This window comes from Otolemur garnettii, unplaced genomic scaffold, assembly GCF_000181295.1.
Source record: "Otolemur garnettii isolate 467f Iridium unplaced genomic scaffold, OtoGar3 scaffold00090, whole genome shotgun sequence".
In the NCBI taxonomy this organism is placed as follows: Eukaryota; Metazoa; Chordata; class Mammalia; order Primates; family Galagidae; genus Otolemur; species Otolemur garnettii.
The window spans coordinates 5,251,921-5,274,473 of NW_003852485.1; the positions used below are offsets into that span (position 1 = coordinate 5,251,921).

At 36.0% G+C, this 22,553-nt stretch overlaps 1 protein-coding gene across 3 annotated transcripts in view; it reads right to left on the reverse strand.

Annotated features, from left to right (window-relative positions):
- Nucleotides 1-22,553, reverse strand: part of SCN9A (sodium voltage-gated channel alpha subunit 9) — a 166,617-nt gene that overhangs the window by 61,551 nt on the left and 82,513 nt on the right. For all 3 annotated transcript variants that reach the window (XM_012808458.1, XM_003795149.2, XM_012808459.1), the window contains 3 exons: nucleotides 21,721-21,894; nucleotides 20,059-20,415; nucleotides 15,023-15,499 (listed from right to left, as the gene is read on the reverse strand). In XM_012808458.1, the coding sequence (XP_012663912.1) occupies nucleotides 15,023-15,499; nucleotides 20,059-20,415; nucleotides 21,721-21,894 (1,008 nt within the window). The remainder of the gene's footprint in view (nucleotides 1-15,022; nucleotides 15,500-20,058; nucleotides 20,416-21,720; nucleotides 21,895-22,553) is intronic.

Consider the following 22,553-nt stretch of genomic DNA (forward strand, 5'->3'; position numbering starts at 1 on the left):
TATATTTGGAACACAGCAATAACATTAAATATCATTCAACACAGTCTTAAAAACAGTCAATTAATCAGTTACATAATTCTGTTATTTAGGAGACGAATTTTAAGACAGTACTATAACATGTTAATGTAATCTGGCATTATGTTTGCTCTTCAAGCAACTTTTTTTTAATGGGTACATGACATTCGTACACATTTATAGGGTATATGTGATATTTGGTACGAGAATACATGTATTAATCAAATCAAGATAACTGGGGTATCCATCATGTCAGGCATTTATCATTTCTTAAGTTAGAAACATTTCAATTCCACTCTTTATTTATTTTAAAGGATACCCTAACTTATTTTTGTTTATAAGTTGCTGTGTTTGGCTATCAATCAACATTCAAAAATAAGTAATTCTCAGTTTGGGGTGGGAGTAAGGGTGAGTAGTTTACAAAAACACATTTCAACATTAGCATTTCTTGATTTACTTTTAATTATCATATTTAATTAATTTGACATTTCAAACAGCATTGCAGGAAAGTGATATTTCCAAATTTATAAAAATATAAAGAATCAGAAACATTGATTGAAATATGTCAGACTAATATTTCACTATTTTTAGCAACATGAACAAAACCAAAGAAGAGGGAAATATTTTTCAAGTAGTTTAGAAACAAACTTCAACAAAAAAATAGTCTAAGTAAAATCCCATTAAAGAATGCTTTTTAAAAATCTATGCGTGGAAGATAGGACCAAATACTTGCTTCATCCATAGACATAACTATAACTAATGTCTAATCTTGTCAAGTAAAACAGGTATCTAGAAAAGATTCCGATATTTTCCAAAGTTCAATAAGAAGCAAAAATCTAAACTGCCCTGTTGGTAAAAGTAGTAACTGCCTCTTTCAGGAAAAAACTTCAAATAAAAAAAAGACAAAAGTGAGCCATAGACCTGTTAATGTACTTAAAACTACCATATAGGAAAAGGACATAAAATATTTAACCTTGATACCTAAAAATATTAAAACAACTTTTTATCAAATCAATGAAATGAATTGAATGCATTTCATAGTAAGTAAGCATATTTAAGTCTGTCCAAAGATGATGACTTTCAAAATTGAATAACAAACAGATGAGTGGTGGATGGATGAGTGAATCAGGTGAACATCAATCCTGTTCTGCTTGAGATTTCCTTCTACACCAAATCCCCCTGTGAAATAATCTCCGGATTGTAGTGTCTGACTCAAGTTCCATTTCCTTGCATGTGCCTTCAGCCTGATGTATGTCAAAGGCACTCTTAATGGACTCCTTTACTGTCTCTTATGGAAGGTGTTTTGCTCTGCTCTGTGTATAACTGTGCATTCATCCAGATGGATTCCATTAGATTGTAAATCTGTTGGTGTCAGTGCCTGCTGACTATTTACCTTTGAAGTGCATACAGTTTTTAGTGTGGCTTTTGGGAACCTAACATTTAGAGAGGGTCAAAAATATTTCATAAGTGTTATTTTGGAGAGAAAAATTTTATGTCTATCATAATGCTGGGAACACAGTTGTGGAAAATTCAGTGAGTTCTCCATGATACAAAAATATAAGAAATGAAAAAATAATTGTACTCACAAAGCTAGTATTTATGCAATTAAATAATTAAAATAATATAGGTAGAATGAAGTTCCTGTTTTACACTTCCCTTTGTTTGGCCTTTATCTTATGTTGAACCATATGAAATGACTACTTTTTCCAGATATAAAATCTTTTATTTCTTAATTTTTTTATGATTTTAAACTTAACATTACAATGGACATACACCTTCACAAATTATGCCCGGCATCTGTATCTCTTAAAGCACACAATTACCTTCATTTAATTCTTCTACCATTTTCATAAGGAAATAATAATAATCAGTATTAATAATATTGAAGGAATGTGTCAAGCCCTTTTGATATCTTCCAGCATACATTACTAACAGAATACAGATTTTATTTGGGGTGGCAATGCGCTCAGATGATGTCTTATCTTAGTCAGGCTACCTTGTCATCAGGGTGACTGTCACACATTGTTCTTGCCAGTGGGACATAAACCAGAGTCTGCTAAGAATTTCTGGGTTTCCTCAGGCAAGAGTGATAGGCACCACCTCTGCCTTTTTCCGTTTCCTTCTCTTTACTGCCTGGTACTTGGTTATAAAGTTATAGGTGGAACTCTACAGAAGAATAAAGCCCCATGTGAAGATTGGCAGAGCAGAAAACAGATGGAGCCTGGAACATGGAGGCCACAGAGACTGCTGATTTCTAGACCTTCTAAAATATGGAAGTAGAATGCTCTATCCAGTTATGCCAGTGTAGTTAGGCTTCCATTGTAGGCAGCAAAACAGAAGCCTGGTAAATACATGGCCCCAAATATTAACATAATACCAAAAAGCTGTATCTGTGGAGATTGCTCTTAAATAAGAGATTTACTAAATCATTAGGGTCTCACAGGTGTACAGTGGCAGTAGGTGTGCCCTTTGGCCCTTAATGTGGTTTTCATGTGAACGATGATATAATAATAATTCAATTCAATGAACTCATTGTCCTGACAGGATACAAATCCTGAAAGAAAACAAAGTGGTGTTGTGTAGAAGAAAATGGCGCAAATTAATTTAATGCTTTTCTGTAGTAACACAGTAGGTCATAACAAAGAAAATGCTTCAAAAGTAATAATCTGGACGTTAGTAATGTTTCCAAATCACCTATCAGTTTCATCCACAAGCCAGGAAGATAAGCCTTGGTGTCTATCATTAAGAATCTAACCGTTATCTTGGCAAGGTTTTCACAGGAGAAAGTTTCAGGTAGTAATCTCAAGAAACTGAATTTGGTCCAACAGAGTTTGTCATATTCATCAATAATTTGCATGAAATAGTAGGGACCTATTACTATAACACACCATACAAACACACATACATATATGCATATCAAGCACTAGGATATAATATATAAAATATCAAATAATATTGAACAGATGAAAAGGGAAGAGAATGAAATAGTCCTGAGAATGAAATATATTCTAGGAATACAAAATCAGTTCAATAAAGGAGGAAAAAGATAGTTCTAAGGAAGAACTATCTCAAATTTCAACAGCCAAAATATAAAGATTAAGAATGAACAAAGCATTAAGGAGGATTGCAAGCACAATTAGAAGTGGAATACTAGAATCTCAAAGAATCAGTAAAGGTACAATACCAGTATCATAGAAAATTTGATGCTGAATTACACCATTCCAGAGATACGTGTATAACAATATAATTATATTCCTATACATTCTCTTACCTTTGTGTGGCATGTAATATAGTGGTTAAAGTTTGGAGTTCAAATTTAAATATACCCCAGACTAACAGCATCTTTTTTTTTTTTTTTTTTTGAGACAGAGCCTCAAGCTGTCCCCCTGGGTAGAGTGCCATGGCTTCACTGCTCACAGCAACCTCCAACTCTTGGGCTCAAGCGAGTCTCCTGCCTCAGCCTCCCAAGTATCTAGGACCACAGGTGCCTACCACAACGCCTGGCTATTTTTTGGTTGCAGTCATTATTGTTGTTTGGCAGGCCCAGGCTGGATTCGAACCCGCCACCTTAGGTGTATGTGGCTGGCGCCTTAGCCACTTGAGCCACAGGCACCGAGCCAGCATCTTTTTTTAATCTTTTAGAATTTCAGTCATTTGTAAAATCTCAGTTGATTTTCTGGGGTGTTACAAAGAGGAAAATTATATGTCTCCAAAGTGCTATTGTATACATTTTATCCGCACGTGTTAGTTGAGAGATTGTCCTCCTACTGTTAACAGCCCTGTGGTGTAGCAGATGCTGTAGGTCCCTGCCCACATCCCACTTTAGGCAAGCCACTCATTCCTCCAACTGCTAGAATTACTTGATCAGTTAAGACTCACAGCTGAGTCTTTCTCTGGGAACTGTCATGGTAGAATGGAGGTTCCTCCTCCAGGACTACACCCTGTCCCCTGGAAGAGTAGATGTCACCTGCATCTAATGACAGAATGGTGGGGGGTACAAAGGCCTGACCTCCTCGCATCAGTCTGAGACTATCCCAAAGAGTCATCTCAACACCAGAGATGCCTGTAGGATCGGCTGAGGTCTCTGAATTGAAGCAGTTCAGCTTCCCCGTCTATGCCATCATTTTGCATCCCTCACTTTTTCGCACGTGTTAGATATCGTTCCTGAGAACTCTCCCCAGTAAATCTCGGATGCTCAGATTTCTCTTTCAGGGTTGGTTTCCTAAGGAACTGACTCACTCCTTAGTTCCATTATTAACATGAGTTGCCATACAAAATTCTCACGTGTCTACAACTCTGATTCTCTTCCTTCCTTAAGACCTGTGTTTCTACATGCCTACTGCTCACTTCACTTGCATATCCTGCAAGTAGCTCAAAATCAAGAGGCCCCATACTGAATTCTTTATCTCCTACCTCCTAAATGTCCTCATCTTCCTGTATACTTTTAATAGCATCAGGATCCATACAGTCTTGGAAGCCAAAACCCTTTGTTACAGGTTGAGTCATATTCTTCTCAAAAGCAGTTCAAAGTCCTAACCTTGGTACATTTGAATGTGACCTTATTTGGAAAGAGAATCTTTGCAGATACAATTAAGATGAGGCATTTAAGATGGGTCTTAATCCAATATAACTGGTGTCTTTATAAGAAGAAAAGAAGGCAGAGATGTGCAAGGAAAACAGGGCCAGAGAGTGGAGTATTGTAGCTACGATTGCCAGAAACCACCCAAACTAGAAAGTAGCAAGGAAGGATCCTATCTTCAGATATTTCAGAGAGAGCACAGTCCTGCTGATGCCTTGGGTTCAGACTTGTAGCCTCTGGAACAGTCAGAGAACAAATTTCTGTTGTTTTATGCCACCAAATTTTTTATACTTTGTTATGAGGGCCCTAGGAGACTAATACTTCCTTGAAGAGTTTATAAGCTCATGTACCCTGTACCCAAGTCTTTCTTTTTTAACATACAAGAGGAAAATTAAGTTCTTGCAGCTGTGAAAGAAGGATGTTTTCTTCTCAAAAACCCTTAGCAGAGTGCCTAGAGCATAGTAGGCAGCAATAAACATTTACTGAATGAATGGGTACGATTCATGCTTCATTTCAGGCTCATGAGGAAGCATTTCACTACCAATGGTGCAAATCCACGTAGTGTGTTGCTAATGTTTGCAACATGGTTAGAAGCCTGCATTGCGCCCCAGCAGGAGACTGGCTCGGAGAGGAGCCATCAGTTCTGTGCTGTATTGTGAGAAGCAGTGACAGGAGTCACATTTGACAAGTACACTTGTGATGACAGCAGGTCTTTCTTGATTCTGACAAAGACTGTATCTTCAGAGGAATGCTGATATTCTACTGTCAATTGTCTTCTCACAACTGTTTAAGATCTTTGACTAAACATTTTGTCTGAACTCATCTTTTTGGTCATTTTCTGGTAAGAGATTTTACTATAAAATGTTTTGACTTGATTCTGGAGTGTATTTTTATTCTGTGTCTGCCAGGATAAGGAAAGATGCTTATTTGAGAGCTGACACTAGCAGAGAATTGAAAATCCTCCATAAACTATACTGAGAAAACAGGAAGGAAGGCCATTCAGGAGAAGGTGTTTTTGAGGGTGGGGAGAGAAGTCAAGTTCAATGATGTTCTTTCCCTTTGTGAAAACACAGGCCCTTAAAGCAACAAAAGGGGAAGTATATCCTCAGCCCCTGAATAAAGAAACGAATACCTCAGAAACCTGAACTTAGGCTTAATTAATAAAAATCATAACTTACACATAATAATTATTCATATTTGTTTGGTATATGTGGCACACTATACATTGTGTAATAATCCAATCAGGATAACTAGCAATTTCATCACCTTAAACAGGGTCATTTCTTTGTGGTGAGAACCTTCACAAACCTCTTCTAGCTATTTTGAAATATGCAAAATGATTGTTAACTCGTCTTCCTACTACTCATTAAAACACCAGAACTTATTCTTCTGATGTTCTGTAGCTTTGTACCCACTCACCAATTACCTCCAGTGCCCCTCTCACCCAATATTCCCCATCTTCTGGTAACCACCAGACTATTCTATTTCTATGGGGACAACTTTTTAGATTCCATATATTAGTGAGATATGGTATTTGTTTTTCAGTGCCTGAATTATTTCACTTAACATAATGACCTCCAGGGTCATCTGTGTTGCCACAAACAAGAGGACTTCATTCTTTTTTATGGCTGCATGGTGTTCCATTGTGTATATACACTGCATTTTCTTTATCCATTCATCTGTGGGGAAACACTTTGGTTGATTCCGTACCTTGGCTACTGTGAATAGTGCTGTAACAAACACAAGGATGCAGGTCTCTTTGACGTATTGATTTCTTATCCCTTAGATATGTACCTAATAGTAGGACTGCTGGATCATGTACAAGTTTTATTTTTAGTTTTTTGAGGCACCCTCATACTGTTTTCCATAATGGCTATATGACCAGTGCACAAGGGTTCCCTTTTCCCCATATTCCTGCAAAACTAACCTTCTAAGGTTTCGATAGTAGCCATTCTAACTGGAAGTAGATGACAACTCTGTGTGGTTTCAATTTACATTTCCGTGATGATGAAGGAGGCTGAGCATTTTTTAGTATATTTATTGGCCATTTGTATGTTTTCTTTGGAGAAATGTCTATTCAGGTCTTTTGCTAATTTTTGAGTTGTTTTTGTTGTTGTTGTTGAGTACTTTGAGTTCCTTAGATGAGTATGTGGTATATTTTAGATGTTAACCCCTTATAAAATGCATAGTTAGCAAACATATTCTTCCTTTCTGTAGGTTGTCTCTTCACTCTGTTTTTTTGTTTATTTTGTTTCTGGGCAGAAGCTTTTTAAGTTGGATATAATTCCATTTGTCTCTATTTTCTCTTGTTGATGTGCTCTGAAGGTCTTATCCAAAAAACTCTTTGCCCAGACTAATGTCACGGAGCTTTCCCCCTTTGTTTTATTCTAGTAGTTTTGTAGTTTCCTGCCTTGTATTTGAGTCTTTAATCCATTTCAGTTTACTGTGTGTATAGAAAGAGGGAAAGGTCTAACTTAATTCTTCCACATATGGCCATCCAATTTCCCCAGCACCACTTATTGAAAAGACTGTTCTTTCCCCCATTGTTTGCTTGGCACCTTGGTCAATAATCAATAGATGCATGGATTTATCAGGGTTCTCCATTCTGTTCCGCTGTTTTAGGTTTCTACTGTAGAATGTTTTGGTGTCAGATTTTTTGCTCAAGATTGCTTTGACAATACAGGGTGTTTTGTGGTTCTATAACATTTTAGGTATGTTTTTTCTATTGTGGTAAAGAATGTCATTAGTATTTTAATGGGGATTGCAATAAATCTGTAAATCATTTGATTACCATGGACATTTTGACAATACTATTTTCCCAGCCTATGAACATAGGATCATTTCATTTTTTGTGTGTTCATTCAATTTCTTCATTAATGTTTTATAGTTTTTATTGTAAAGACTTTTTGTCTCTTTAGTCGAATTTATTCTTAGATTTTTTTGATAGCTATTGTAAATGGGATTGCTTTTCTAACTTTATTTTCAGATCATTGGCTTATTGGAATAGAGAAATACTGCTGACATTTATATGCTGATTTTGTATTTTGAAACTACTGTATTCCTTCATTAGATGAAATAATTTTTTGGTGGCAACTTTGGGGTTTTCCATAGATAAGAAAATGTTATCTGAAAACAGAGATCATAGGTCTTTCTACCTTCTAATTTGAATGTCCTTTGTTTCTTTCTCTTGCCTGATTATTCTCCTTAGAACTTGAGTTTCTTCATGATGTAGTTAAATGAAAGTGGGGGTGGAGCATGGTGGTTCACACCTATAATCCTAGCACTCTGGGAGGCTGAGACAGGTAGATTGCTTGCACTCATGAATACTGTCTGTGAGGGAGTTTTTACCCAGTAAACAAATAACTGTACTAGAACACTTTCCCTACTCACTTTATCTGGCCATCAGTGACTTTTTTCTTTATGTGAAGATAAAGGAAATATTGAAAGGAAGACTTTTTGATGACATTCAGGACATCAAGGGTAATATGACAACAACTCTGGTGGCCATTCCAGAAAAAGAGTTCCAAATTGCTTTAAAGGGTGACTAGGTGCTGTATCAGTGCATAGCTTACCAAAGAGAGTACTAGGAAGGTAATGATATTCAACAATGAGGTATATTAGCACTTTTCTGGGACAAGTTCATGAACTGAGTTGTCAGGCTTTGCATAGTTTTTGTTCTTTATTCTGGTGATGTGATGTATCATTTTTATTGAATGGCATATGTGGAATCATCCTTGCATCCCTCGATGAATCCTACCCGAGTGTGGTGGGTAAATAATCTTTTTGATGTACAGTCAAATTTGGTTTGCTAGTATTTTGTTCGGGAATTTTACATCTATATACGTCAAGAATATTACCCTGTACTTTTCTTTTTTCTTGTATTCTTCTCTGATTTTGGTATTAGGGTAATTTTGGTTGTATGGAATAAGAACTTTCTCTTTTTTAAATGTTTTAGAATAATTTGAAAAGAATTTGTATTAGTTCCCCTTTAAATGTTTGGTATAAGTCAACAATAAAGCCATCTGGTCCTGGGGTTTTCTCTGACAGGAGACATTTTGTTATTATAATAGTACTGATTCAATATTATGGATTCAATCTTGTTACTCATTCTTGTTCTCTTCAGATTTTCTGTTTCTTCATGATGCAGTCTTGGCAAGTTGTATATATCGAGGAATTTGTACATTTCCATTAAGTTTTCCAACTTGTTGGTGTATAGCTGTTTATGATAGTCATTGTCAATAATGGTACTTACAGGCACAATGGGGACTGAAGACCCCATTCTTGGCAAGGCAAAATACCCCCAGAAAAAGGGAATAATTAAAAAGTAAGCTGAGTGAGTTGGAGCAAAGAAAAGTCAGTTAGTTTGCCTTTAAACCAGCTGCAGCTAAAATTCTTATCTGGGCAAGTTTCCTCCTTTTCCTAGAACTCTGGCCTACCAGGGATACAGCGTACAAACACCCCTGCTGTGTCTGTGAACACTCTGAGGAATAATGGTCATAGAAGAGGCTGCGGCAAGACCTGGAAAGATACACTAACTAAGGCGTTTCCTACCCAGTAACCCAACAAAGCAGATACCCATTGTGGAAATTTGCATTTGGCTGGGGCAAAGATCAAGGGAACAGCTCGAAGCCCTGAAATATGGACAGGAAGGCTGATATCCTTTATCACAGAGGAAGACCCTCTGTGGTGGGGATGAGAGGAAAATGCCTCTCCCACTGATTCTTCAGATGAGATGGATGCTAGTGTCATTTTACTCCACAGGGAACTGCTGGAGTTTAACCATAGGAATCTGTGTGTGTGACCTCAAACAGGAGGTTGTCTCCACACAAGCCCCCGGTTCCAGATTTCTCAAAGCTGCTCAGACCCTTAAAGTTAATGACTACAAAAACAATAAGAGCTGATATGCTCACTTAGAGAAACTGCTGGTATCTTTGTTGCCTCCCTCAGCTTACCCTCTGGGAAAACAGCCTTCAATAAATCTGACTGGAACAGACACTTGGGGCCATCAACAGAACCCCACAAACAGGCAGTGGTCCCCTGAGTTCCCAACTTTGAAAATTCTATTCTGTGTCTCTTCTCTTTCTTTCTCATTGTTTGTAACTTTATATTTCTTCCACTGGTCACTGCCAATTGCACAGGTCCTAGTGGACCCTGCCCCTAGGACGGGACCCAAACAGTACTGAGGCTTCATCTAAATTTAGGTAGAGAGAGTTTGGAGGCAGTACAGGCATTGTAATAAGATCTCTAAGTATGTCTTTCAAACAATAAAATTAGTGAATACCGATCTTCATCATGCCACCTCTTTTAAATTCAATCTGTAGCAAAAAGCCACTTTCAATGTGTGTGTCTACTAATTCCATATCTATATAGTCACTGTTGATGGAGAACTTACTTTTCAATAGGCATTTGTCTAATAATTTACTTAAATCATGAAATCTTCACTACAATTCTATTTTATACACAATTAAATTGGAAAAAAATGTTTTTTCTTTTAAAACATACCAACAGGAACAAGTGTAACTTTGCTACATGGATATACTGTGGAAAGTCTGTATATATCGTGGAAAGCCTGTGCTTTAGTGTAACTGACCCCTGAATAATGTACACTGCACCCGTTAAGTAATTTCTTATCCCTCAGTCCCTCCCCCATCCCACCCTGTTGAGTCTCCATATTCTATGTCCATTTGCACACATTAGGTAGCTCCCACTTGTAAATGAGATCATGCAGCATTGGACTTTCTATGTCTGAGTAGCATCACTTAAGATAATGCCCACAAATTCCATCCATGTTATTGCAAAAGACATAATCTCATTCATTTTTCTGTATGAATAGTGTTCCATTGTACATATGTACTAGGTTTTCTTCACCGATGGATCCTTAGGTGTATTCCATCTCTTTGCTATTGTGAATAGCACTTTGATAAACGGAGTGCAGATGTCTTTTCGGTAGGATTGTAGTAATGATTTTTTTCCTTAGGAAAGCTACCCAGTGTAGAATTGCTGGATTGAATGGTACTTCTACTTTTAATTCTTTAAGAAATCTCTAGAGGTTGTTATTAATTTATATTCCCACCAACCATGTATAAGTCTTTGCTTTTATCCACATATTTGCCAACATTTATTATTTTTTGACTTTTTAATAACAGCCATTTTGACAGTTATTGGATGGTGTCTCATTGTGGTTTTAATTTGCATTTCTCTGAAGATTAGTAATGCTAAACATTTTTTCATATGCTTCTTGGACATTTGTGTATCTTCTTTTGAAATGTGCCTATTATCTTACAAGGGTACAAGTGAATCTTTCTAAGAGTAGAATATGATTGTCTTAACACAATAACTAAGAAAATGACATGAAGGCTATGTCAACCAGTTTGATGAAAATATTTCAAATTGTATATGAAAACACCACACTGTACCCCAGAATTGCATTAATGTACATAGTTATCATTTAATAATTAAAAAAAAAAGAAAAAGAAGAAAAAAAAAGAAATGTGCCTATTGTCCTTCGTCCACTTTCTAATGGGGTTATATTTGTTGTTATTATCTTGTTTGAGTTCCTTGTAAATTCTACATACTAGTCCACTGTTAGATGTTTAGATTGCAAATATTTTTTCCCATCTCCAGCTGTCTCTTCAATATGTTGATTATTTATTTTGCTATACCAAAACATTTTAGTTTAATTAAGTCCCATTTGTCAATTTTTATTTTTGTTGCTTTTGCTTTTGAGGTTTTAGTCACAAATTTGTTGCCTAGCCAGACATCCAGAGGCTTTTCTCTAGGCTTTTTCCTGGTATTTTTATAGTTTCACTTTATAAATTTAATCCATTTTGGGTCAGTTCTTGGATATTGTGAAATACAGGGATTCCATTTCATTTTTCTGCATATGGCAATCTAATTTTCTGAGCACCATCTGTTTGAAAGGGTGTCTTCTCTGCAGAACATGTTTTTGCTTGGCTGTTGACAGGTGGCTTTCTTTCTAGGTCCTCTATTCTGTTCCATTCTATGTGTCTACTTTTTAATACCATGTAGTCTTGGTTACTGCGGCCTTCTAGTATAACTTGAAGTTAGGTAGTATGGTACTTCCAGCTTTGTTTTTTTGCTGCTTTGGCTATTTGAGCTCTTTTTTAGTTCTGTATGAATTTTATACATATTTTTTCTTATTCTGTGAAAAATTTCATTGGCATTTTGACAGAAATTGAATTGAATCTGTAGATTCCTTCAGGTAGTATGGTTATTTTAATAATATTGAGTCTTCCAATCTATGGGAATGGGATGTTTTACATTTTTTGTGTGACCTATGATTTTTTTTATCAGTGATTTATAGTTTTCCTTATACCTCCTTGGTTAATTATATTCCTAGGTATTTTCTTTGTTTATTTAATTTTGTAACTACTGTAAATGGAACTGTCATCTTGATTTTGTTCTCAGCTTGATCATTATTGGTGTAGAGAATTGCTACTGATTTTTGTATATTGAGTCTGTGTCCTGAAACTCTACTAAATTCACTTATCAAATCTAAGAGGTGTGTGTCCATGTAGTCTTTAGGGTTTTCTCATTATAAGACCATAACAGTAGTGGACAGAGAAAATTTGACTCCTTTCCCTATTTAGATGCCTTCATTTTCTTTCTCTTGACTCATTGCTCTAGCTAGGACTTCTAATACTGTGTTGAATAAAAGAGGCAGAAGTAAAAGTGAGCACACTTGTCTTATTTCAGTTCTTAAAAGATAAAAAAGATTTTTGTTAATTGCTTGAGGTCATAAAATTAGCAAGTATCTAAAGCTAGGATCTGAGGAAAATATTCCATCTACAAGCTGTGCTCGTAATCATACACCAAGTTAGTAGCCATGACTTAATGTCTGTTTTGGTTACAAAATACTTTACAAATAATATAAAAGATAGCTATCCACTATGATATCACTATCCTCTTCTACACCCCACAGAGTATATAATTCTTCATAAGCATGGCTCTGTAGGAAGTATTAAATCCAATAGCAATGTGTTTTTTTCCCAAATGGACAAATACAGGAGAACAGATTTAGAAGTTCCCCTGAGCTATGAATCACAAGATTAGGACTCTTGACATGGTTCTACCTTGAACTAGCCTTATAACTATAAATAAAGTCACATTTACTGTATCTACTTTCTCAGAAAAGGGAGTGCTAAAAGGAAAGTTCTAGAAGGTTCCCTTTAAAATGTTGTAATTCAACATATAAAGATTTTGTCAGGAGCTAAGGAGATCTATGTAAAGTCATCCACTGGCTTTCAACAAAGGAAAAATTAGCAATTTAAAAATAATTCCTCCCAAATGTTAAGAAGTAACTCCAGAAGTCTTCTGTGGACTGTGCTCATCTTCTGAATTCTTTTAACATCTAGAATCTTATACTTATTCAGAGAGCAATCATCTTCTAGGTGATTAAAACTTGTAACTCTGACCCTTGTTAGAAGGAAAATGAGTAACTTAGTTTTCTTTTCAATAAGACTAAACCCAGATTCCTGTTTCTGAAAAGGTGCATGTGGAATTTGATTTTCTAACTTTAAGCTAAAATGAGTATACATTTTAAATCTGGGGAATATTTCTCCTTCCAAATAAAAGATTTTAAAATATACAAATAAAAGCAGAGTTGATCCTCATTATCTGTGGGTTCCTCATGCATGAATTCAACTAACTACGGATCAAAAATATTTGGGAAGGGCGGCGCCTATGGCTCAAAGGAGTAGGGAGCCAACCCCATATACCAAAGGTGGTAGGTTCAAACCCCGTCCTGTCCAAAAAAAAAAAAAAAAATTAGGGAAAAGAAAACTAAGAAATAAAAATGCAACAATATAAATAATATAAATAATACATATTAAAGCACAGTATAAGAACTATTTGTTTATTGTATTCGGTATTACAGGTAATATAGAGATGATTTAAAGTATATAAGATATCTGTATGTTATATATAAACACTATGCCATTTTATACAAGAGACGTTGGTATTTGTCGAGAATCCTGGAACCGAGCCTCTCAGATACTGAGGAATGACTGTGTTTTATTCCTTCCTTTTCCATGATGTAAAGACTTTCTTTGGCTACTTAGAAATAGACATATTTCTTTATTTATTCACTCAATAAGTAAGTATAGAGCATTTCCCACATAGATGGCATATATCTAAACATATAAGTATGATGTGTATTTGTCATGATAATTCTACATAATCTTTTTGATGCAGTATAGGTTTTAATAGGGTTAAACAGAAGAGATTTGGTAAATACTTATCAAACACTTTCTAACATGATCTGAAGAAAAAAGGATTTTTTTTTTCAAATAATATATTAAAATTTTAGAATGACCCCATAAAGCAATTTGTGATCACACTCACTTGTGGTTACCATTTCATATTAATACAAATAAAATTCAATCATACCCCTCACTGGAAATATATGGAGATGTCAGGAAGAGGATAGTAAAAACCTTTGATGAAGTTTCTGTTCCCAATGAGTTTATGGTACCATTTGATGAATGCCACAATTTCTTAAAATATTAAACTATATGACTAAGTAACAAATCCAGGAAGAGGTATAAAAATGTGTAGGGCTCAAAATGAGCAGAGATTATATCATGTGGGAGAAACTAGGGAATGACATTTTGAGAACTTTGAGTATTGTTCTAAATATTTTACATGTATTCATTCATTCTACCCTTGCCCAATTATAATTTAGGTACTGGTAACCTCACAGATGAAGAATTTGAGTGTTCCATCTTATGGAATTCATGTGGAATTTTGACTGGAGAAGGAAACCCCAAGCAAAGTCATGCATGTAGACAGTGTTTATGGCCTCCACGGAAATTGGTTCCACCCACGTAAAGAATCTCCTGGTAAGCTCCAGGAGAAACAGTTGGACAAAGCTGTGTGGGCCATGATGTTATGGCTCTATATGCAGTACACAGCTCAAGAGACTTTGTGGCCTATGGATACATCACAGAAATGGCATGATTAGGATTCAAGCGGAGCAAAATTAATCATTAAATAGAGTAGATGACCAATAGAGGCAGAGGCACTAGTTGACACTTCACCTGAAATGGGTTAGATAAGAAGTGGTGGGTGGAAAGGTACAGGTGATGAAAAGGAGAAATGGATTGAACAGACACTGAAGTGGGAGAGTATGTTTGACTTTTCAATGGAAACATGGGATGAAGGATCAGAAGACTCAGAGATAGCTAGCGCTTTCAATTACAGCTAAGTAAGGTTAAATCACCTTTTAGGAATAAGTAAGAAAACTTTACAAGATGAACCTTCAGAGAGTTGTTATATAGAGTCACACACACAAAAAACTATTCATCAGTATATGCAGTGTCAGAAAGAACTGATAGCAGAAACCTAAAATTTCGATTCATTTCTTACTAATTAATAACACAAAACACAATGTGTGTTTAACAACCTTACCTCTTTGCTGTATTCACTCTCCGAATCACTGCTAAGTTCCTCAGTATTCATATTTTCCAAATCAGATTCCCCAAGTGCAATTGGCACCGTTACTGTGAGGCTGGGGTTGTGAATGAATGATTGACAAGTACTTTCCTCCATCAAGTATTTATCCATGCTGCTTCCAAATCCACCGATTTTATCTTTTTCCTTGTGGAAATTGTGATCTTTGCTCATTTCAGCAAGTGTATGGTTAGAAATATAGTTTTGTTTCTTAGTATTTAGATCTTCTCCTTGTCTTATCTCCCTGGAAATCTTTGGCTTTTTGGAAAATGCTTTTAGAACAAATTCGCGTAAAGTTTGTTTCGTATAATTTATTCCCTTTTGAATTCTGTTCACGGCAATCTGGAGGTTGTTAGCATCAGGGTCTTCCTCAATTGCTGTAAGATTGTCTGAACTAAATGAGCTCAATAATAAAGCCAGAAATAAGTTCAGGACCTATAACAGGATGGGGATGGGATGCAGAGAAACAGGGAAACAGGAAATATAAAAAAGAATATCAGCAGGCTTTCTGAAATACAGGCCACATGCAAACTAACAGGGCGCATCCCTGCATCTTTTCACAAGCAGATAAAAGCACCTGAGAAGGTGAAGGCGAGGACGCCTTACCAACCTCTCCATAGGCTAGACCCAGAGAACCGTGGGGAGCAGAGAGTCAAAGAGTTACCACGTGGAGCGGAGAGAACACTCCCTCGTCACCGTCACTTTGTCAAGTCTATTTCTAGAGCAGGAGTCCCTCAGTCAAATTCCCTTTTATGAACCTCAAAATGTTACTATTCACTTAACATTCACCTAACAAATTACGATTTGTTACTTGTAAAGAACAAGTAGAACAAGAAAATTTTGACCACTATCTACTGTGTTGAAGTTACTCAGGCCAAGAACTGCATTCACTTTACCCAGAAGACAAACTGTGACTCGCTACAACAAATGAAACACATACTATTCATAGATTACTTGTAATAAAATATTCTGACCAAGAATTCTGCCAGTTTGCAACTTAATATGGCTTATAAAGTGCAGCAAAAACCCTGCCCACTGAACCTGATTTATTTTAGATAATGGCATTATCATTGGCTGGCTTCATTCCTTGTCATTTTGGCCCTAGAAGAGGTTACAAAAGAAGTCAGGACATTTCCTATTCTTGAAGCAAAGATGTTTGTGAGCAAAATCATTTTTGTGTTTTCTCATTGAAGCAGGGGGTCCAGGTGAACTCAACATTATAAAAAAAAAATTCACAAAGGGCAAAAACAATGTAAAATGTTCTATTTAAGCAGTGCTTTACACAGGGAACAAAAAGTAATTGAATCACCATTTGATAGAAGGCTTTTCATGGCCAAAATCACTCATCTCATCTTAAAAAAAAATCACAATGATACTTAACTGAGGAGAAGGCACTCACCCCTAATTTTGGCCACACATGAAACAATTTTCCAAAGACGTTAAATGTAAGAAAGCAGGTTAAAATTGTTTGTGTCAATTAGTTTGGCTTAAGAGAAAATTCTGGGGTTTGGAGGGCCTGGGAGTCATAGAAAATAAAACAATTTTCATAATCACTAAATAATTCTGACACATAGTTTATTTTAATTAAAAATTAAAATAAAAATATAAATTAAAAATATATTAAAGTTATTAAAATTAAAAATATATTTCAGTGCAAAATGTATGAAATACAGGCCATAATACAAGATTGTCCAAACTAAATGAGCTCAGTAATAAAGCCAGAAATTCTTGCTCATCATTTTTGACTACCACTTTTATCTACCCTGATATACTATGAGCATCTTAAAAACAGAGATTAGATTTTGTATGTGTGTATTTTAACAGAAATATTGATGAGGACCCATATTGATATTCCTATCAATGATAGTAATAGACGTCTTTTTAATAATATGCTTTCATTGTTCACTTCTTCACTGAGAAGAGATGCTATAACTTCCTTTCCTCTAAAAATCATGATAAGATTCTAGTATTTTCATAATATAAAAATGAGAAGTCAACGGAGTATATAATTCTCATCCGGAGGACCATATCAGGAATACTTCATTTGTTTTTCACAAATCCTAATGCCTCCTTATTGGAAGGTCCTTAATTATCCAAGAGTTCATTATTGACTTCTCAAATTATACTATGTTCTTTCATCATCATAAATCAATCATTAATGAATGACAACATAAGTCAGTCATCACTAATTCTATACAGATAAAATGGTCACTGGTAAGTTCCATATAATTTTTGCTATAAATCTATCTTACTTTTCAAAGGAAAGCCTCACTCTCTTACCAGTGTCCATGCACAAGTATTATTTTTAAATGTTTTTATTAAATTTTAAATAACTCATAAGTGTATACAATTATGGGATACAATGTGATACAATTTGATATATAACATGAAATACGTAAATCAAACTGATTACCATCACCATCACCTTACTTATTTATTTTTTGTGGTATGACATTTAAAATTTACTCTTAGTTATTTTGAAATATACCCTGGCATTGTGCATATTAGGTGAGATCACAGCAAATGCCCTCCCTCCTCCTACCACAATTATTATATTAGGTACTTTTCAAAGACTCACTTCAAAAGCTCTCCTTGAGTCTCAATTTAGAATTTCTCTTTTTCTTTTCTAAGTGTCATACATATTTTATTTTGATCTTACTGCTAACAATTATCATTTCTTCCTGTCTCATAATTTTTGAGTACCACTTTTATCTACCCTAATATACTATGAGCATCTTAAAAACAGAGATTAGATCATAGATGATATTTTTTGTCTTTCTACCTAAATTATATTTAAACACTACCTTCCTACCTAAATAATATCTAAATGCATTTCTTTTCACAGAGATGCTACTAAAAATTTTAATAGATAATTTCATGAGAGCCTAGGAAATTACTGTCCCTTTGCATATGCCCAAGTGCGTACTAAACATTTAAATTACTTGCAATCACTGTCTTTGATGTGCAGGTTTTTGTAACTTATATCTTTCATTATTTCACTATCTTCAGGCAGAAATTATGTAATGAGAAATGCACAAGCAAATATTCTTACAGGAGAATTGTATTCTTACCAATACAATTTTTTTTTTTTTTTTGAGACAGAGCCTCAAGCTGTACCCCTGGGTAGAATGCTGTGGCATCACAGCTCACAGCAACCTCCAATCTCCAACTCCTGGGCTTAAGCAAGTCTCCTGCCTCCACCTCCCAAGTAGCTGGGACCACAGGTGCCCGCCACAAAGCCCAGCTATTTTTTTTTTGGTTTCAGCCATCATTGTTGTTTGGAGGGCCCAGGCTGGATTTGAACCCACCACCTTAGGTGTATGTGCCTGGCACTTTAGCCACTTGAGCCACAGGCGCCAAGCCCAATACAAAATTTAAACCCAAAAGTACCAAAAAGAATGTGTATAACTTTCCTTATCAGATGGAATTTGTAATCTCATATAAAATTAGAAAATTTATTTATTACTATAACTTCAGGATAACTAAGATTTATAGAATTATAATTCATGATGTGTGTTGTTTTCTGCAGGAAGTTGTATGGCATAGTTCATTCTGTACATGCCTGGCACTGTGCTATTTAGCATGTGATTTGATGACTGTGTTTCTATCCTGACCATTGAATCATTTTTTTTCTGTGGGAGCTGCAAGCACAACCAAATATTGGCCATTTCTTTTCAAGCCAGTAGAGAGTGAAAGTACTTAGCACAAGGCTGAGAAGGTTAACCCCCCTTCGGGGATACCTGCTGAGAGGTCGGATGGCAAGCTGACCAACTGGGTCAAGTCAGCATGGCATATATGAAAAAACTGAGGTGAGTGTCTCAGAGAAGAGCATCTTATCCCAATTTTCTCTTTCTTGATAAGTTGAAATTTTTCATCAACCAGCGTAAGGAAGAAAGAAACAGAAAAGAAGTACAAGCCAAAAATCCACTATTTGGAAAACTAGCAAGACTGCTGTGCGGAGAGATGCCACAGCTCATTGGCTGAAAGACTCTGAAAAGGGCCAGATAAGAAATCTCCTAGGCTTCGTAAGACATGGGGTCTCCAGCAGCTACTCAGCTCTGCCTTTGACATACAAAGGCAGCCACAGAGTAAGTGTGAGGGAATGCCTTTGTTTCAGTAAAACTTTACTTACAGACACTGAAAGTTGACATTTCATATAACGGGCATGTGGTGTGAAACCATTATTCTTCTTTTGATTTTTTAACCATTTAAAATTTTAAAAATCATTCTTAGCTCACAGGGCCATACAAAAACAGGCACTGGCCTGGATTTAGCCAGTGAGCCTTAGTTTGCTGATTCTTGCTATACATACTAGTCTTATATGGGACTATGAAATGTTAGAACCAGTCTTCTCATTATCTTGGTCTGTTATAACCACATTTTTGTTAGTTAACTTAATCATCTCTTATTTACTATTATAGCTTTGAGGGACACGAAAACTACGGATTCAATTCATATTTCATTACTATAAAAATGGCAGAATTAAGTAGAAATCTTTGCACTATAATTGATTGGGGATGATTTTGAAAATATAAATTTAGGCTATCTGGCCAGAAAAATAAAAACAATATTTTGTTTTCCTTTCTGTTCTTCCTTTTATTAACATTACCAGTGTTCTGTTACATGTAATAATTTTAGATCTAACTAATTATAAAAATAACAAATCATGTTATCATAAAATAATTTCCACAGAGTATTTTTTTTTTTTTTTAGAGACAGAGTGTCGGTCTATCGCCCTTGGTAGAGTGGCCATGGCGTTACACAGCTCATAACAACTTCCAACTCCTGGGCTTAGGTGATTTTCTTGCCTCAGCCTCCTAAGTAGCTGGGACTACAGGCGCCCACCACAACACCCGGCTATTTTTTTGTTATAGTTTGGCCGGGGCCAGGTTTGAACCTGCCACTCTCGGAATATGGGGTGGGCGCCCTACCCACTGAGCCACAGGTGCCGCCCCCATAGAGAATTTTAAATATGTGAACATCTTGTTACATACCACTAGGTTTCCAATGACCATGACCATCATGTAAACAATTAGGCACATGGCTTGGCCAGCGACCTCCATGCAGTCCCACATGGTCTCTATCCACTCTCCACACAGCACACGGAACACAATCAGGAAGGAGTGGAAGAAGTCATTCATGTGCCAGCGCGGGAGCGTGCAGTCATCATTGATCTTGCAGACACATTCTTTGTAGCTCTTACCAAAGAGCTGCATGCCGACCACGGCAAAAATAAAGACGATGATGGCCAACACCAGCGTGAGGTTTCCCAGAGCCCCCACTGAGTTACCAATGATCTTTATCAGCATGTTCAGTGTTGGCCAAGATTTTGCCAACTTGAAGACTCGGAGCTAAAAGCAAATACAAACATTAAGGTTAATCATTACGAACAATTTTTAATGTTTCCAATCTTGATTTTTTTTTTCAAATTTTAAGCAGACTTTAGGTGTCCCCAAACTACAGCCTGTGGGTCACATGCAGCCCTCTGAGGACATTTATCCGGCCCACTAGATGTTTTTGCCACCCCTGCCTGTCCTGCTTAGCTGCTACCTGTCCTTTTAAACTATAGTCCGGCCCTCCAAGGGTCTGAGAAACAGTGAACTGGCCCCCTGTTTAAAAAGTTTGAGGACCCCTGCTAGGTCTTATGATATTGACTGGCTAAAATTATTATTACCTGGCTAAAATCAACTATTTCCATTTTTCATTTTTTTTTTTTTTTTCAGTTTTTGGCTGGAGCTGGGTTTGAACCCACCACCTCTGGTATATGGGATTGGTGCCTTACTCAGTGAGCTACAGGCACCAGCCCATTTTCATCCTTTTCAATATTCCTGTTACTTTCAAAGAAAGTGTGTGACTTTAGTTCAGGGATGCTATATAAGCTTCTTATGGTGGTTTTGGAAATTATTTCTTGTAGAATTGATAATTTATCCTAATTCTATTTTGTAATACTTTTATAAATTATTTCATGTGATAAAACCAGCATGTTACAAAAAATGCTTTCAAAGTTTTATATATTTTTTATATCAGATAACTATTGTTTTGAGGAATAATGATTTTCTCTTTCATTACCAAATCCATAATGTTATGAACATATAATGACTGAATTCTGTAAACCATAATTTTCTTACTGTGAAATGAATTATTGCTCTACAGAGTAAAGAATATATTGCATATAGTTAAATTAGAATTGAACACATCTTCAAGATTGTAAAATAAAAATATGGATATAGTTTTAGCTCTTGAAGTGAATGTCTTAACAACTTTATTATTATTATTATTATTATTATTTTTGAGACAGAGACTCAAGCTGTCCCCCTGGGTAGAGTGCTGTGGCTTCACTGCTCACAGCAACCTCCAACTCCTGGGCTCAAGCGAGTGTCCTGCCTCTGCCTCCCAAGTAGCTGGGATCACAGGCACTTGCCACAATGCCCGGCTACTTTTTGGTTGCAGCCATCATTGTTGTTTGGTGGGCCTGGGCTGGATTCGAACTCGCCACCTTAGATGCATGTGGCTGGCACCTTAGCCGCTTGAGCCACAGGCGCCGAGCCAACAACTTTATTATTAATCTCGCCTTCTCATTTAACCTCCAAAAAGTTTTAAATAAAAATGCAAAGCCAAAGAAACATTCCTCAATTGTAGAACATAACAGTATTTACCAGTCTGAATGATCGCAGAACGGACAATCCTTCCACATCTGACAGAAAAAACTCCACTAAACTTAAAGTCACAATAAGGCTGTCAAAAATATTCCAGCCTACTTGGAAATACTCATAGGGATCCATGGCAATTAGTTTTAAAACCATTTCAGCTGCAAAAATTCCAGTAAAGACCTAAGTGAGAAATACATATTGTTCGATTATTATTAGAAGGTATGAAAGCAACATAATAATAATCACTATTTGTTCAGCATTCACTGTATTCCAGATAATGTGCTGATACATTACGAATGAATATTCTTATATCATTTACAAACTACACATCATTATCCCCATGGCTTCCATATAAGCATCGATGGGTTAAAGAGCTCTGACGGTCTCATCAGCTCTCCTCATTTTTAGACAGCACTTTAGAGGAGCATATAAAAATTTCAGGACAGTACTGCCTTTGACAATTAACACACTCACTCTTTACAAAAATTTATGTCAGTCACAAAGTTGTTTTGGAAGAAGATAAAAAGAAAATATTGATACTAACATTTTGAGCCTATCTTTTTTCTGACCAGACTACTCTTGGAGCAATAAAGAGCATGTTGACTCATTCTTCAAAGATTTATCAGTAGAAAAGGAAAGAAAGGATTTAATTGACAGAGTGGCAACTAAAGTAATACTTCCGAAGCTTTGAAACAAAAGTACATTGCAAAACATCATTAATTCATGATACTGGTTTCAAAGGACTTACTTAAAAAGGCAGTGGTGAAATACTTGTTTATGAATCATTTGGGTACACACTGACTCAAAGAATCTAACCAAACAAGATTTAAAGGGAAATG